The sequence below is a fragment of the Aquarana catesbeiana genome, linkage group LG03 (genome assembly GCF_042186555.1).
Source record: "Aquarana catesbeiana isolate 2022-GZ linkage group LG03, ASM4218655v1, whole genome shotgun sequence".
NCBI lineage: Eukaryota > Metazoa > Chordata > Amphibia > Anura > Ranidae > Aquarana > Aquarana catesbeiana.
The window spans coordinates 717845985-717858543 of NC_133326.1; the positions used below are offsets into that span (position 1 = coordinate 717845985).

Consider the following 12559-nt stretch of genomic DNA (forward strand, 5'->3'; position numbering starts at 1 on the left):
CGCGGACATCGAGTCCGCGGGCATCCCCGCAGACATCGAGTCCGCGGGCATCCCCACGGACATCGAGTCCGCGGGACCCGCGATCACGCTCACGGAGCTCCCGGCGGGCGCGCGCCCGCAAGCCGCCTCTTACAGGGCAACGTACAGGTACGTGGTTCTGCCTGTACGTGGCCTTCTGACGCAGTATATCTGCGTGAGGCTGTCGGGAAGCGGTTAATGTACAGTAATGAATGTTTTGATGCCGATTGCCTCAGCACACCCTCGGTGCTGCCCACCCCACATGCACCACTGCCATGTGTTCTGGGCTTAGCTTGCCCATCTGCAGGCCCGGGACGGACATGGCAGGTGCCGGTGGGTGAAGAGGAAGGATTAGAGCAGACATGAGTCCTCCCCTTCTTGCTGTGACCTGGAAAATGACATATATGACATCACTTCTCAGTGTCCCCGGCTAGCATAGCCGGGAAGGGATGTATGGCAATGCGATCTGCATTGCCATACATTTAGTGGAGCCCAGAGGAGAAATTGGGAGTCTTTTAGACTCTGCATGTCTTATTAAAGAGAACCTGTCACCTAAAAATCATTACAGAGGGGACTTTTTGTCCCCTATGTGATGAAAAAAAAAAAAAAAGTTAAGCAAAAAAAATGTTTTTTTTTTTGCAAAAAAAATAGATTTACACCCAAGCACATAAAATCCTCCCAAAAATTATTTTGAGGCCCCCGTCCCCACATATACGCACATACGAACATAAACACACATGTCAGGGCACCTACAGTACATGTGAAAACATTGATTGCGATATACATGTTACATATCGTTATGCAGTGAGAGTGATAATTCTAGCACCAGACCTCCTCCATAACACCAAACTGATACCTATAGGGGACTTTTGTAGCATTGCCTATGGAAAATATTGCAAACCAAATTTTGTCGCCACAAATTTAAGGTTTCATATGCTGGGTATCATACTGCTGCTGGTTCAGGAGCGCACACCCCCTCTCCTGAACCATACCAGGCCACATGGGGGGGGGTGCTCTGGGGCAGGGGGGGGCTATGCCAAGGGCCTCTTCCCGACAATCCTGGGTGGTTGTCGGGGTCTGCAGGTGGGAGACTCATCAGAATCTGAGAGCCCCCTTTAACAAGCCCCCAGATCCCAGCGCCCCCCCCATGTAAATGGGTAGAAGGTACATACCCCTACCCATTCACCAAAAATGTGTACAAAAAAAATAAAAACACAGAGACAGTCTTTGACAAATCCTATATTAATAAAAAAACAAAAAACAGTGCCCCCCTGATGTAAATCCATCGTCAATCATGCCACCCGCCGGACCTGAAAAAAAAGGCACTCCATCTTCTAGGACGGCCGCTCGCCGAATGCCTCCTGTGAGCTTTGACAGTTCTTATATAGTTAAGGGGTGGGGCCACCTGGTGATGTCACCTGGTGGCCCCACCCCCTTATGACATTACGGACTGGTGCATGATGGGACTGTGATGTCACAAGGGGGCAGGACCACTAGGTGATATCACCAGGTGGCCCCGCCCCTTCCCTTTATAAGAACTATCAAAGTGCAGAGGAGACATCCGGTGAGTGGCCATCCTAGAAGGTGGAGCGTCTGTCTTTTTTTTTCGTACATCGGTACGGCGGGTGGCGTGATTGATGATGGATTTACAACAGGGGACATTTTTTTTTTTAAAAAGGGAATGTCAAAAACTGCCTCTGTTTTTATTTATTTATTTGTACATATTTTTGCGGAATGGGTGGGGGTACTATGTTGAGGGCATGTGGCCTGGTATGGACCCCACGCTGTTTTTTTTTTTTTTTTTTAATTACGGAATAGGATTCCCCTTAAAACTCATATCAGACCTGAAGGGCTTTGACTCACTTTGTTTTGTATATATATATAAAACATGCTGCAGCAAAAACGACATTTCTAAAGAAAAAAAATGAGTCAAATCACATTTAAAATGATTCACGGTTGCAATTGCCAGCACCTGACTGGGTCCCCTCCCAGACTATACCAGGCTTTTTGGCTCTGGTATGGGTTTCAAAAGGAACCCCATGCCAATTTTTTTTAAACAAATGGAGTGGGGTCCCCCTCAAAATCCATACCAGACCCTTGTCCAGGAATGCAGCCCAGCAGGCCCCCCTCTCTCGTCCCCCCCTCCTGAACCATACCAGGCTACATGCCCTCAACATGGGGGGGTGCTCAAAGCATCTTGTGCCCATGTTGATGGGGACAAGGGCAGTTTTCCAACAACCCTGGGCTGTGTTTGTCAGGGTCTGTGGGGGGCTTATCGGAATCTGTAAGCCCCCAGGTCCCACCCCCCCTATGTGAATGGGTATGGGCGGTGGCGTAGCTAGCACATCTGGCACCCTGGGCTGGACTTTTTTGCACCCCCCCCAAGAAAAATGGTATGTGGCAATATGGCGGTGCCACGCCAAAACTGTGGGTGTGATCAGATTGCATCAACAGTGGGAGGGGCTTAAATGGCCATATGCTTTAATGACTGTGCCACAAGTGAGTATTAATCAGACAGCACAAACCTCGGTATACTCATTTACTAAAAACAGCTAACCATAAAGTGATAGTAAAGTCTTGGTTTTTTTTTTCTAAATAATAAACATGTTATACTTACCTGCTCTGTGTAATGGTTTTGCACAGAGCAGCTCGGGTCCTCCTCTTCTTGGGTCCCTTGCTGACAACCCTGGCCCCTCCCTCTTTCTGGGTGCCCCACAGCAAGCAGCTTGTGTCCAACCACACACGGAGCCATTACTTGACTATGCTCCCTCTGTCTTCTGATTGGCTTACGGGCTGTGATTGTCAGCCAATGGCTCCCGCTGCTGCCAACAGCAAATCAGGAGTGCGAGTCCCCAGACAGCCAAGGCTCCCATCGCTGGACAGAGAAGGGGCTCCCCACACGGCACACAACCATCACACTGGGTATGGACGCATATCATAATAGTTATGTGCGCCAGATAGCATGAAAAGGAGATGTCGGGTAATTAAAAGAGAAGCATGGGAATTTTATTTTTGAATCATACTTACCTAGGTAGATGCTGCATCTGTCCCCCACTGCCTCTAAGGCTGAGCACCGAGTAATCAAACACCGCTGATCACTCAGTTCTCAGAGCTCCCTAAGCAGAGAGATGGTGGCTGTCATTTCACTGAAATACTGGGCTGTGGAGGGGGCGGGAGTGGCGACTCAGGCTGCTGTGATCAACAGGAGAAATACAACCAAACAGACTTTGGCAGTACTTCTCCTTTAATAAATCTATCACACGACCTGTCTCTCTGCTCCTGTTTGACATTACTTGCGACAGTTGATAAATATCTCCATTTATGTTGTGAACTCCCACTCTGGGGCCCAGGCAGGCTCTTCCTCAGCCCAGGCTTTAAATCCAGGCTCTCTCCCTCTGAAGCTGGAAGGTCCTTCAGGCACCCTCTTTTCTAGTCCAGAGATCCTTCACGATCCCCCTCTCATAGTCCAGGGCCTCCAGGCACCTGCTGCCCTAGTCCAGGGCCTCCAGACACCCCCTCTCCCAATCTGGGACCTCCAGGCACCCCCTCACCTAGTCCAGTATCTCCCTCCCTCCCCCCACCTATCCAGGGACCTTTGCCACACCAACCCTAGTCAATGGTCTCTTCTGCACCCACCTCTCTAGTCCAGGGCCTCCTCTGCACTCCTCTGCTAGTCCAAGGCCTCCTTTACAGCCCACCCCAAAATAAGAGCCTCCTCTGGACCCTGCTCTCCGAATCCAGGTCCTTTATCAACCCCATTTTCCATTCCAGGGCCTCCTCTACATCCCCCAGTCCAGGGCCTCCATTGTACTCCCCTCCTAGTCCAGGGCCTCCTCTGTATCCCCCAGTCAAGGGCCTCCTGTGTACTCCCCTCCTAGTCCAGGGCCTCCTCTGCACCCCTCCACTCCAGCACCTCCTCTGCATTCCCCCTACCACAGCACCTCTTCTGCACCCCCCAGTCCAGAACCTCCTCTGCACCCCCCCAGCCCAGAACCTCCTCTGGATCCCCCAAGCCAAGAAGAGTGGGTGACCAACCTCTTCACAAGATAGTGTTGACCAATAATGTGGTCAAATGGGACAGAATAGAAGATAAAAAGAAAGATAGTCTATGTTTATACCAAATGCGCATAGATGCTACTGTAAGCAGTGAAAGACCTGCAGTAGAGGAAAAAGATTGAGTGTAGCCTCAGGGTAAATCTCTCAGATCCACCGATGAAAGGTCCTGTTCAACTATACAGGAAACCTTCGAACCAGGTCTAGCGAACCACTCCAACGTCTCTGAAAGTAAAGCTGAAATATGATACAGGGTAAAATTCGGTAGCCAGATCCCCTGGAATGTTTAGGTCTACCATAGTGTCAGGGAAATGGCCACAAAACTGGCAATATTACCAGCACCCATCACTGCCGCATCGGGTGAAGTCCCATGCACATTGGCACATGCAGATGCGCAATGGCTAGGGTTGCCACCTTTTCATCAAGTCAAACCCAAACACTTTAACCACTTCAGCCCCGGAAGAATTTACCACCTTTCTGACCAGGCCATTTTTTGCGATACGGCACTCCGTCGCTTTAACTGACAATTGCGCGGTTGTGCAACGTTGTACCCAAACAAAATTGATGTCCTTTTTTTCCAACAAATAGAGCTTTCTTTTGGGGTATTTGATCAACTCTGCGTTTTCTTATTTCTTACGCTATAAACAAAAGCATCATAGTCCCCCCTTACATCAGATATGACACCAGAGTCCCCTTACATCAGATATGACACCAGAGCCCCCCTTACATCAGATATGACACCAGAGCCCCCCCTACATCAGATATGACACCAGAGTCCCCTTACATCAGATATGACACCAGAGCCCCCCTTACATCAGATATGACACCAGAGCCCCCCTACATCAGATATGACACCAGAGCCCCCCCTTACATCAGATATGACACCAGAGCCCCCCCCCTTACATCAGATATGACACCAGAGCCCCCTTACATCAGATATGACACCAGAGTCCCCTTACATCAGATATGACACCAGAGCCCCCTTACATCAGATATGACACCAGAGCCCCCCCCTTACATCAGATATGACACCAGAGCCCCCTTACATCAGATATGACACCAGAGTCCCCTTACATCAGATATGACACCAGAGCCCCCTTACATCAGATATGACACCAGAGTCCCCTTACATCAGATATGACACCAGAGCCCCCTTACATCAGATATGACACCAGAGCCCCCCTTACATCAGATATGACACCAGAGCCCCCCCTTACATCAGATATGACAACAGAGCCCCCCTTAAATCAAATATGACACCAGAGCCTCCTTACATCAGATATGACACCAGAGCCCCCCCCTTACATCAGATATGACACCAGAGCCCCCCTTACATCAGATATGACACCAGAGCCCCCCCTTACATCAGATATGACAACAGAGCCCCCCTTAAATCAAATATGACACCAAAGCCTCCTTACATCAGATATGACACCGGAGCCCCTCCTTACATCAGATATGACACCAGAGCCCCCCTTACATCAGATATGACACCAGAGCCCCCCCTTACATCAGATATGACAACAGAGCCCCCCTTAAATCAAATATGACACCAGAGCCTCCTTACATCAGATATGACACCGGAGCCCCCCCTTACATCAGATATGACACCAGAGCCCCCCCCTTACATCAGATATGACTCCAGAGCCCCCTTACATCAGATATGACACCAGAGCCCCCTTACATCAGATATGACACCAGAGCCCCTCCTTACATCAGATATGAATCCCGTACAGGTGGCAACCCTAGCGATGGCGTGAACCAGCGTGTGCAGGCGCAATGGCGCACACACAACATGACAAATTCTGGTGCCCACTGGCCTATATAAACCTGCTGCTGAGACCTGTAGATTGCTGGATTATCGTCAGCTCCCCCATGTTTCCTGTGTATCTTGATCCTTGACTTCCTGTTACCGACTCAGCTTGCCTTGACCTGCTTATCCTGATCTCCTTGTTTGACCTCTGGCTTGTACTCCTGGCTCTGCTCTTGTCTGCTGCATCATGTTTGACCTCGGCTTGGCTCACCGTCTCCGCTACTACCTGCCTTACTGTGAATGACCCCGGGTTGTTCCAGTTTTGCTACCTGAACCTGCTACTGACTGATCCACCTTGTATGAACCCTGGCCTGGCTCCTGGTTCTGTTTCTGGTCTGCTCCACTGCCAAGTTCGCCTGGCGTCTCCCTGGCACACCTGCCCTACAGTGCAGCCTGCCCGCTCCAGCCACCTTCCGCTGATCAGCTCGTCAAACCACAGCAACTGGCAAATTATGCTTCTTTGGACACTGCCGCCACTGTACCACTTTCAGCACCTCGGCCTTTTTCAGCACCTTGGGCACTGCCGCAATGGGAGCCCTTTCAGCACCTCGGCCTCACACCTGGTACATGGCACATATGGTATTTAATTACAGCCTCAAAAAAAATCTATGCAAAATAGATGTGTTGTCAATGAACAAAGTGCGCAGAAAAATGTGAAGGGAAGGGAGATAGGGATAGTTTGGAAAATATATAAAAGTTTAGAGAGAATGTCCATTTTAATTGCTTTTATTCCACCAAACCATGGAGTTTATTCAATAGGTGCCAAGGGCTAAATTCCTTGCTAACACCTAATAGTTCAGGCTTAATTTAGAGCATAAAGATCAGTGAGTTGGGCTGATATGACAGTTTCCAGATAAAGGAACAAACCTGAAAGCTCCTTTTATCTGTCTCCCCCCCCCCCCCCCCCGGTGCCACAAATACAAGAGGGGGTAAGGGATAGCCTTGCCTCGTACCATTAGAATTCATGAATGGGTAAGGCTGGTTACCATTAATTAAAAGGTAGTTTAACAGGAACGAATAAGCGGCAGCATTTTGGACCTCAGTCGGGCACCTAAACCCATCTGCTCCAGGGTTAAGTTTCAGAATGTCCAGTTGATTTGTCAAACACCTTTTGGCGTCAATTGTGGCAAACAATTTACACTGGGTGGATATTTTGTGCTGTCGAATGTTCCTCGTAGGCAGATATCTGCCCCGTAGAGAAGGAAAGAAAAGAAGAAAAAAGAAAAAGAGAAAGAGAGAAAAAAAAAACACCAAATACAGGCATAAACAAACCTACACAAACCTCTGGAAAGCCCCTCTCGACCATTAACCACAACATAACATTACATAATAGCCAAGCCACACGAAACCACACCAGTCTCACTCACAAACCTTAACTTTTCAAAGATAGGATCTCAGTATATCTGAGCTTGAGAATTCAATCCAAGGTGACCACACTTAAAATTATGATGGCTTCCCTGTATACTTGCCGTTATTTCCTCCATTCTCTTTAATTGATTAAGTTCAGTAACCCACTCTTTAATAGTGGGAGCAACTCTTGTATTCCAATGTCTGGGTATAATTATTCGCGCAGCGGAGATTAGGTAAGGGAGCAGTCCTTTTGTGACCTCTTGCATAGAGCCCGGGTATATGGATAACAGAGCTATTTCCAGAGATTTCTGGTAAGATATGCCAGTTACAAAAGAGCAAATTTGGAATACAATCTCCCAGAATTCTATTATGTGGGGGCATGTTCTCCACATATGAATCATTGTACCTACATCTCTTCCGCAACGCAACGCAACACTCCTCAGAATAGATCTGGGAGATTCTATGTAGCCTCGCCGGGCATCTGTACTCTCTAGTTAGTATTTTATAGTTATTTTCTTGTATGTAAGTCAAGGAACTAGATTTGAAAGTTAACCAGAAAGCTTTCTTCCATTCTTCTATGGAAATCAGATGGCCCAATTCTCTCTCCCAGTCTCTGATATAGTACGGGCTTAAAGGAAATGCGTGGGATAAAAGTATACCATAAAGCGTTGAAATAGTGCTAGCACATCCTATAGGCCCACTACAAAGAGATTCAAATGGCTAAAAATCCCTATGAAGTGAGATCATTTTAGATAGTTGTCTAAAATAATGTTGGAGCTGGAAATAGTGAAACCACTGACCCACATAATTGCGTTCAGTAGACATTCTCGTGTTCAATGCCTGGAGTCCTTTTGATGAGAGGGCTTGTGTAATCGGGGAGGGAGTCAGCAGTGTCCATCTTAAAAACCTCTCCGACGACAAGCCAGGTAAAAATTCTGGATTACCCATTATTGGGGTTAATGGGCCTTGTACTGAAGAGACACCCCCACCTTCAAACAGTCCAATCCCAGACTCTTAATAGAAACTGGGTCAAAGGTGGAAGTATTTGTCTGGGTGGATGAAATTTAGGTACAATCCACAGAGGAGAGACCAGAGGGAGCTCTATTATTTGCTGTTCAATGGCTACCAACTGTTTTGTTCTCCCACAATGGAACCAATCCAGTATTCTAGTCAATACTGAAGCTATATATAATAAAGTTCCATCTGCAGTAAACCTGCTCCCCTCTCTGTCTTCGGCCAGATATAGCGAAGCTAGCTTGATCTTAGAGAAGGATAGAAAGTTTGTGGAAGAGCTATAGGCAATGTTTGATAAAGATATAAGAAACAAGGTAAGATATCCATCTTATATATTGCCATTCTCCCTAATCAGGAATGTTTCCCTTTGGCCATATGCTACAATCTAATAATCGTGCAATTAAGTAAGGGGAGATAATTAAATTCATACATTTTTTCTTCTGAGGGAGCAATATTCACTCCTAAATATTTAAGAAATTGTAATTCCCATTGAAACTGGAAATTATTTTCTAGCGTTTCTTTTTCCTTTATTGGTAAAATAATATTGAGGCAACGAGATTTTGCGACATTTACTTTGAAATTGCTATACTGACCGAATTGTTCCAATTCATGAAGAATATTCGGAAAAGCAATTTTAGGATCAGATACATATATAAGTAAACCGTCTGTGAAAATACTCAGTTTATATGAATTATTGCCCACCTGAACCCCCTGAATTGAGGAGTTGGACCGTAGGGCGACCGCCTGGTGTTCCATGGCCAGAATATATAAATATGGTGATAGCGGACAGCCCTGGCGTGTCCCACTAGAGATTTTAACAGGCGAAGATAATGTCCCGTTAACCTTTATTCTAGCTGATGGAGCGGTATAAAGGGCCATTATGTTCTGTATAAATTCTCCTGGAAGTCCTATTTGTTCCAATGATGCAACTATGAACTTCCAATCTAGGCGATCAAAAGCCTTTTCCGCATCTAAAGCTAAAAGACAAAGCGGATTCTTTGATCTTCGCGCATGATGCAACAAAAGGCTTGTTTTTAGGATATTATCACAAGCTTCCCTATTTGGTACTAATCCCACCTAGACCTATTAACCGCTTGCCGACTGTCCGCCGCAGAATGGCACAGGCAGGCGAATCGCCGCCATGGTACGTCGGTACCATAGACGGCCACTAGGGGGCATGAGCTGATGAGAGTGCCTGGCGGTTTCGATCACCGCCGGGGTCCCGCGATCGCTCGGGGCACACGGAGGGGAGAACTGACAGATCCTCTGTATGATCAACGATCTGTTAGTTTCCCTGCACAGTCCCCTCTCCCTTACGTTAGAACACACACTAGGACACATATTAACCCCTTTGTTGCCCCCTAGTGTTAACGCCTTCACTGCCAGTGACATTTTTACAGTAATCAATGCATTTTTAATCGCACTGATCGCTGTATTAATGCCAATGGTCCCAAAAATGTGTCAAAATTGTCTGAAGTGTCCGCCATAATGTCACAGTCACGATAAAAATTGCAGATCGCCGCCATTACTACTAAAAAAAAAATTATTAATAAAAATGCCATAAAACTATCCCCTATTTTGTAGACACTATAACTTTTGCGCAAACAAATCAATATACGCTTATTGCAATTTTTTTTTACCAAAAATATGTAGAAGAATACGTATCGGCCTAAACTGAGGAAAAAAAAATGTTTTTTTATATATTTTTTTTTTCAAAATTGACGCTCTTTTTTTTGTTCATAACGCAAAAAAATAAAAACCGCAGAGGTGATAAAATACCACCAAAAGAAAGCTCTATTTATGGGGGAAAAAACGGACATAGATTTTGTTTGGGAGCCACGTCGCACGACTGCGCAATTGTCAGTTAAAGCGACTCAGTGCCGATTCGCAAAAAGTGCTCTGGTCTTTGGCCAGCCAAATGGTCCGGGGCTGAAGCGGTTAAAGAGGGTAGCACAGTTTGTAAACGTGTAGCCAACAATTTAGCATAGATTTTTAGGTCCACATTTATCAATGTAATGGGCCTATAGCTAGAACACTGAGAGGGATCTTTTTCGGATTTTGCTATAAGAGTGATATGTGCCTCCTGTGTCTGTTTAGTAAATGGACAATCTGATTTAATTTCATTATATAGATTACACAGGACTGGGTTAAGAATATCTCCAAATTGCTTAAAAAAAAAATATACCTGGGAATCCGTCAGGCCCCGGACTTTTACCTGGTTTCAAAGATTTCATGACCTGATTGACTTCTACCAAGAGTCAAAACACACTTTGCCTTCTCCTTCAACACACTTGGTAGGCCAGTGCTCTGAATATAGTCACAAAGTTGTGAATAACTAAATCTATCTGACATTGATACACTGGGATCCTTTAAGTTGTATAATGCAGAATAGTAATCATGAAATGTAGAAGCTATTTGTTCTGTAGCACACACAAGACCCCGCTGAGGACACCTTAGGAATATAACATCTGGACTGTTTTTTAGAAATTGATCGTGCAAGAGCTTTACTACACTTATTTCCATGTTCGTAAAGAGCATGTTGCGCGGATTCCTTATATTTCACCAAGGCCTGGTCAAGTAATGAATATAATTCAGATCTCTTTGTTGGGGAGATTGAAAGGTAGAGGCCTCTAAATTTTGTTTATGCTTCAATTCAAGTTCACGAATCTCTTCCAACAGGGAAGCCATAGTAGAAGCCCTTTCTCTCTTCAATCTCGTACCATGTGAGATTAATATTCTCCTCAGCACACACTTTAAAGCCTCCCACTTTATGGGTGAAGCTGTTGTATCATCTTTATGTTCGTTGAGGAACGCTGAAATTGTCTCCACTATAGCGCCCCGCTGTCAGAGAATCATTTAATAGATTCTGATTTAATCTCCATGAAAATGTAGGTTTTATAGTATTAGGAACCTCTCAGAGAAGTACAATGGAATATGATCTGACCACTTTTGTACCCCTATTTCGGACCACGGTTCCCAGTCCAAGAGGCGATGGGAAACCAATAAATAATCTATCCTACTATACGTGTTATGAGTAACACGTATAATCTTTATCCCGAGGGTATAAGACATGCCAAACATCTACCAACTGGGAAAAATGAAGCGTCCGCTTTAGCCTATTTAAGCGAACGTATGAGATGTCTAGATTTCCCGTTGAAGTGTTCATGGTTGGGTCCAAAGTTCAATTTAGATCACCTCCCAAGACTAGAACTCCCTCCTGAAACACTCGACAGCACAAAATATCTATTATGAAAGAATAGGTAAAAATACCTAATTATATGGTTTTGGTTCTTTTTTTAGCCTTTATGAATTGTTATAGAGGAAAATTTGGAGCTGTGTACTAACAATTATAATATAATAGGTATATGTGAATACGCTATTCACATGCTGTGAGTGGAACTTGTGTAAATACAAAATGCTTAATAAAAATGTGATTAATCAAAACTTACACGGGGTGAACAAATCAGGTAGGTTGGATTAAGATTTCACCCATAACAAGTTCCTAAATTGGGAGGACACATTTTTAGAACTTCATCCACATTTAGCACAGGATCCAGAAGATAATAGATTAAATCTTTATACAGTTGAAGTTACCCAGGAACACCATGACTGGTATCCATGTGAATGGCAGCCAGGGAAGATTATCTGAAGAACATTCAGAAATGCTTAGCTGTGATCTATCAAGTTCCTAAGCAATGATCTCCATAGTTCCACCCATTATATTAAAATTAGAAATAGATCCTTTTTTTTTAAATCCTATGATGGAAGTTTTGGTTGTCTCAAATAGGTGTCTTTTGCTCAAAGAATACTCTACTTTGTTTTTCTTTGCTTCAAGCCCACCTCCCCATAACATGTCTGACTGTACCATCAAATTCCACAGTATGCTTAAAAATAGCTAGATAGATGAAAGTAACAGACTTTAGTCTCATTCTTCTCCTTATCCAAAACATATCCCGCCTCATTTAAAGTTTGAAAATCACATATGTAAATCTTACTCATCTCCATCTGCAGATCTTCAGTGTTCCTCATCGTGATCTGTGGATGTAAAAAAATGTGCGTGCTCTGCTGTCTCTGTCTGTAGAACTATGTCTTCTGCTTTAAATATGTGATAAATCAGGAAATCATCTCATTTTGTTGTCTTGTAATTGAACCTGACCACGAAGAAGGGGAAGCTTATGCCATTCTGTAGATATTAAGATTGTATTATTATTATTATTGTAGCGGTATGTTCACCACTTGGTTACCATTCACCCTGCTGCCAGACCCCCATCTATCTGTGAAGACAATGAACAGTCATTTGCACAGTTTTGT

At 45.0% G+C, this 12559-nt stretch overlaps 1 protein-coding gene across 2 annotated transcripts in view; it reads right to left on the reverse strand.

Annotated features, from left to right (window-relative positions):
* LOC141133705 (CD209 antigen-like protein C) overlaps positions 1–12351 on the reverse strand; it is a 160454-nt gene extending 148103 nt beyond the window's left edge. For both annotated transcript variants that reach the window (XR_012243112.1, XM_073623202.1), the window contains exon 1: positions 12244–12351. Coding sequence is in view for 1 of the 2 variants with exons in the window: in XM_073623202.1 (XP_073479303.1) it covers positions 12244–12277 (34 nt within the window). In the remaining variant the exon portion in view is untranslated. The remainder of the gene's footprint in view (positions 1–12243) is intronic.
* Positions 12352–12559: the final 208 nt, after the last annotated feature.